Raw genomic sequence first — 6,000 nt, forward strand, 5'->3', positions numbered from 1 at the left:
ACATCGATTTACCTGCAAACGCTGATGCTGCTGCAGAATCAACTGTAGCCTCTGGTGCCGACACGATGCAGGACCTGTGAGTGACGTCACAGTGCTGCACTGCCAGAAGCTGGGCGTTCTGAAGAGAAGTATCATCCACTTCTCTTCACAACGCCCAGCTAGTAAAAGTAGTAAACACGCCCCGATGTACGCACATAATACACGCCCAGTTGTACTTTTACATAATACACGCCCAGTTGTACTTTTGCAAGCCTCATTTGCATAAATACAAAAATGGCCATAACTTGGCCAAAAATGCTCGTTTAAAAATAAAAACGTTACTGTAATCTACATTGCAGCGCCGATCTGCTGCAATAGCAGATAGGGGTTGCAAAATCTGGTGACAGAGCCTCTTTAAACACAAAACAACAATAGACCAACAGAAATAGACACCACAGGCCCGGCCGGGTCACTAATAACTAGCTCGCATAAATAGTCAATGATGATCATGAATTTGATGTTACAATTCTTTGAATTATCATGGACTATTTATGCAAGCTAGTTATTAGTGACCCAGCCGGGCCTGTGGTGGCTATTGTTGTTTTGTGTTTAACCCCTTCCCCCTGCTTGCATTCTGGGCCCTAATGTCCAAGCCATTTTTTACATTGTCACATTCAAAGAGCTGTAACTTTTTTATTTTTGCGTCGGCATAGCTGTATAAGGTCTTGTTTTTTTTCGGGACGACTTGCAGTTTTTATTGGTACCATTTGAGAGTAGATGCGACTTTTTATCGCATTTTTTTTAAAGTCAGGATTAACAGAAAACAGCAATTTTTCCATTGTTTTTTATTTTATTTTTTACGGCGTTCACAGTGCGGGTTAAATAATGTAACAGCTTTATAGTCGGGGTCGTTACGGACGCGGCGATACCAAATATGTGTAACTTTTTTGCTTTATTGTAGTTTTTTTTAATAGTAAAGCATATTGTAAGGGGAAAAAGTGGGTTTTTCATTTTTTTTGTTTTCACTTTTTTTTTTTTTTATTAACTTTATTAAACTTTTTTACTAGTCCCACTAGGGGACTTCCCTATCCTCCGATCGCTATTATAATACGCTGCAATACTTTTGTATTGCAGTGTATTACTGCCTGTCCGTTTAAAACGGACAGGCATCTGCTAGGTCATGCCTGCGGCATGATCTAGCAGGCATTCGCTCCAGGCAGACCTGGGGGTCTTTATTAGACCCCCGGCTGCCATAGAAGACACAGACACTCGGCGATTTTATCGCCGGGTGTCAGTGAGATGAGAGGGAGCTCCCTCCCTCTCTCCAAAACCATTCAGATGCGGTGCTCGCTATTGTGCACCGCATCTGAAGGGTTAAACGGGTGAGATCGATACTAATATCGATCTCACCCGGCAGAGCAGGGACGCCCCCAGCCCTCAGCTGCCTCTGGCAGCTGACAGCAGGGAGATTTCACGGCTCCCTGCTCTGTTTACTTTATCCTACAGCAGCGACGTAGAATAGCGGCGCTCTAGAATAAAGCCCACTAATGACCGCCGTAAAAAGACGTATCGGCGGTCATTAAGGGGTTAATTGTCCATATTGATACAAGGTCACACTTAGTGCTACTTTGTTTTTTAACTAATTGATAAATTTTGATATTTTTATATATTGCTGAGCCCAGTGCCAGTTTACCAGTGGTTTCCCTTCAACATTCCTCCTATTCCTTGCCCCTTCCTCCCCACATTATAATTGCTATAGACACTGCTTGTAAAATAAGGTGAATGGATCTATTAACAAATAGGCTGTTTGACCTGTGCTATCTGATATAGCGAGGCTTTGTGTGTTTTGGACATATAAGGAATGAAATCATTATTTGCATTTTACTTTTGGATTGTAAATTTGTGCTTCAGCCTGCTTGTGCATTGTCACTATTTGAACAATTTAGGCGATGTTGCTCTTCTCCTACTTTTACCTCCACAAGATGCCACCGCTGTAATCCCCCCCCCATCACAGTTTCATGAGAGAAACCTTCCCTCAGCCTAAACTCACTGTAATGCCGCACCAGTTCTCTTTAAAGGGAATGTGTTGCCAGCAAAACATGTATTTTTTTATTTTTTTTAGTTAAACAATTAGTGTGTAGGTGATTAAACATTGTTCACATTTTTTTTTATTTTTTTTTCACGAGTCAGGAAATATTATAAATTGGATTCAATTTATATTTCCCAGCACTGGTCACTAGATGGAGCACTTCCCAAAATTGCAGCATTGCATGTGGTAAAGAAACCACATTGCTTTATGCTGCAAAATTGGGAAAAAAAATCCCTCGCTCTAGTGAGCTCTCAGCATCCCCCCCCTCCTTTATCCTGGCTAGTGCCGGGAGAAACGAGGGGTTTGAATGGTCTAAACTCCTACACTGTGTGTCGCCATTTTATGAGCTAACACACAGTGTAGAAGGTTTACATACACTAGTAAAACACACTGAAACACGAACATACATAGAAATCACTTACCTGCTCCAGTCGATGCCGCCGCTCCCTCCTGTCCGTTGCCGCTGCTCCATGTGCACAAGTCCGGAAGCCGCAACCGGAAGTAGTAATCTTACTGCCCGGCCGCGACTTCCGGTCCACAGGAAAATGGCACCGGACGGCACGTATTTCAAATCGGACTGTGTGGGAGCGGCACATGCGCCGTTCTCTCTCTCTCGCACACGCACACACACGGAACGGGCCCCGTTCGCAGTCCCTATGGGACTGGAGCTGCCGTATTCCATGTCTGTGTCAATCGACACATACAGAAATGGGGAAAAAAAAAAGTGTGAAAATAGAAAAAAGTAACACAAACACACAAATATAAACGTTTTTAATAAAACCCTAACATAAAACTGATAAAAAAAATAAATTGGTGACACTGTTCCTTTAAGGGCTCATTCAGACATGCATGAGGTCCTATATTGGTGCTTTTTCACACACCTAGTCTATGGGTGCGTGAAAGCCATGCGCAAAGAACACAGACAAGATATGTGGTGTATTAGGGGCTTCAGCACTTTGAGCAGCAACGTAATGGCCAATCCCAAAACAATTTCTCAAAATATTAGCCCTATGCTTTCTGGATATTTATTTATTTATTTTTTTTCCTTCAATTGTTAGTGATTTAAACTTATTCTTTACTCGATGGTAATTATTTTTTTTCCTCTTTCTGTGACAGAAACCTACACATCCGGTGTATAACATGGCACCTGATACGGTGGCCCGTGCTGTCATGCATTTCATGCAAAAAGAGATACCAGATGTGACAGATTTAAAGTCAAATTAGAATAACTATTGTAAGACAAATCACTGTGCCCTTACATTGGTGTGTAATGCTATATATGCGCTAAGATGCAATCTGGAGGAAGCCGTCCTGTACCCTATAAGGGTTGTGCGGTGTCTAAAGGCATTTTACTTACCTAACTTGCAAAGAAACAGTTATGTGACGGAGATGTGAGCCACTCAATGGCAAATCCATGTTAACCTTACAAGAGACCCTTTTTTTTTAATTTTTTTCCTTAACATGTATTAAACTTTAGCCTTTTTGAATCCATGTAGTTTCTGGTCTATAATTACTTCTGTGCTGTATGGTGGGAACTGCAGAACTTCTCTTTACAGCAGTGTTATTTTGCCATGCTAGGGAAGCAAATATTCTACATGAAAAGCAGTGACGCGGATGGCATAGTATAAAAATAACTCAAAAAGCCTTAGGCTGGGTTCACACGACCATGTTACGTCCGTAATGGACGGAACGTATTTCAGCCGCAAGTCCCGGACCGAACGCAGTGCAGGGAGCCGGGCTCCTAGTATCATAGTTATGTACGACGCTAGGAATCCCTGCCTCTCTGCAGGACAACTGTCCCGTACTGAAAACATGATTACAGTACAGTTGTCCTGCAGAGAGGCAGGGACTCCTAGCATCGTACATAACTATGCTAGGAGCCCGGCTCCCTGCACTGTGTTCGTTCTGGGATTAGCGGCCGAAATACGTTCCATCCATTACGGACGTAATGTGCTCGTGCGAATCCAGCCTTAGTCTTAAAGAGGCTCTGTCACAAGATATTGCAGCAGATCGGCTGCAATGTAGATAAGAGTAACGTTTTTTTGTTTTTTTTTTAAAACAAGCATTTTTGGCCAAGTTATGACCATTTTTGTATTTATGCAAATGAGGCTTGCAAAAGTCCAACTGGGCGTGTATTGTGTGTTACATCGGGGCGTGTTTACTTTTACTAGCTGGGCGTTGTGTATAGAAGTATCATCCACTTCTCTTCAGAACGCCCAGCTTCTGGCAGTGCAGACACAGCGTGTTCGAGAGATCACGCTGTGACGTCACTCACTTCCTGCCCCAGGTCCTGCATCGTGTCGGACCAGCGAGGACACATTGGCACCAGAGGCTACAGTTGATTCTGCAGCAGCATCGGCGTTTGCAGGTAAGTCGATGTAGCTACTTACCTGCAAACGCTGATGCTGCTGCAGAATCAACTGTAGCCTCTGGTGCCGATGTGGCCGACACTATGCAGGACCTGGGGCAGGAAGTGAGTGACGTCACAGCGTGATCTCTCGAACACGTTGTGTGTCTGCACTGCCAGAAGCTGGGTGTTAATGAACAGAAGTGGATGATGCTGATTCGTCAGCATCATACACTCCCATTCCTAACGCCCAGCTAGTAAAAGAAGTAAAAACGCCCCGATGTACACACATAAAACTCGCCCAGTTGTACTTTTGCAAGCCTCATTTGCATAAATACAGAAATGGTCATAACTTGGCCAAAAATGCTCGTTTTTTTAAAAATCTAGCAGATAGGGGTTGCAAAATCTGGTGACAGAGCCTCTTTAAGTGATCAACGCTTCCTGTTCATTACGTTCCAAACTTCTACAAAAGTTGCTTTGCTGACAGGGGCGTGACTTGAATTCCCCACGTGACTTGTCTTGTTGCTCAGTTGTGCAGCGTGGCCTCCCACTTCTCTTTCTACTCTGGTTAGAGCCTGTTTGTGCTGTCCTCTGAAGGGAGTAGTACACACCGTTGTAGGAAATCTTCAGTTTCTTGGCAATTTCTTGCATGGAATAGCCTTCATTTCTAAGAACAGGAATAGACTGTCCAGGTTCACATGAAAGCTCTCTTTTTCTAGCCATTTTGAGAATTTAATCGAACCCACAAATGTAATGCTCCGGATTCTCAACTAGCTCAAAGGAAGGTCAGTTTTATAGCTCCTCTAAACAGCAAAACTGTTTACAGCGGTGCTAACATAATTGCACAAGTGTTTTCAAATCATCCATTCGCCTTCTAACACAGTTAGCAAACACAATGTACCATTAGAACACTGGAGTGATGGATGCTGGACATAGGTATATAGAGGCCCATGTAGATATTGCATTAAAAACCAGCTTTTGCAGCTAGAATAGTCATTTACCACATTAACAATGTATAGAGTGTATTTCTGATTAATTTAATGTTATCTTCATTGAAAAAAAACAGTGCTTTCCTTGCAAAAATAAGAATTTCTATGTGACCCTGAACTTTTGAACGGTAGTGTATATATTATACATACACACACAGTACCCACCAAAAGTTCCGGAACACCCTCAACTTTTGAACAGCTCAAGGTAGAAGGTTGAAATTTGGTGGGATTTAATGGGGGCGGTCGGGTGGGGGGGTTCATTTGAAAGCTCTTTTCAATAAGAAAACAATGCCGCAATCTATTTTGAGATAGAAAGAAAAAAAAAAATAATCCTTAGTCATACCCTCTCACCATCAATAAAGTGATCCTTTCTGTTTCGGTCAAATGTATTTTTTTGACAATAGAAATGTACAAAAATGAAAATCAGTCTCTGAAATTCACAAGCGACTACCGAAATGTGTACACATGTAATCATGTTACAATCATAGAAAAGGTCCATTTTGTAGCGCCGAGGCTGATTGTAATACGTAATTTAAAGTCACCTTGATGTGACATTCCCAAGCTCGCCCACACACACCATATAGGATTTTACCCAC

The 6,000-nt window shown here is 42.5% G+C and overlaps 1 protein-coding gene across 2 annotated transcripts in view; it reads left to right on the plus strand.

Annotated features, from left to right (window-relative positions):
- FNTB (farnesyltransferase, CAAX box, subunit beta) overlaps positions 1–3,559 on the plus strand; it is a 40,451-nt gene extending 36,892 nt beyond the window's left edge. For both annotated transcript variants that reach the window (XM_075844689.1, XM_075844690.1), the window contains one exon: positions 3,185–3,559. In XM_075844689.1, the coding sequence (XP_075700804.1) occupies positions 3,185–3,292 (108 nt within the window). In that variant the 3' untranslated portion in view covers positions 3,293–3,559. The remainder of the gene's footprint in view (positions 1–3,184) is intronic.
- Positions 3,560–6,000: the final 2,441 nt, after the last annotated feature.

The sequence above is a fragment of the Rhinoderma darwinii genome, chromosome 12 (genome assembly GCF_050947455.1).
Source record: "Rhinoderma darwinii isolate aRhiDar2 chromosome 12, aRhiDar2.hap1, whole genome shotgun sequence".
Lineage (NCBI taxonomy): Eukaryota > Metazoa > Chordata > Amphibia > Anura > Rhinodermatidae > Rhinoderma > Rhinoderma darwinii.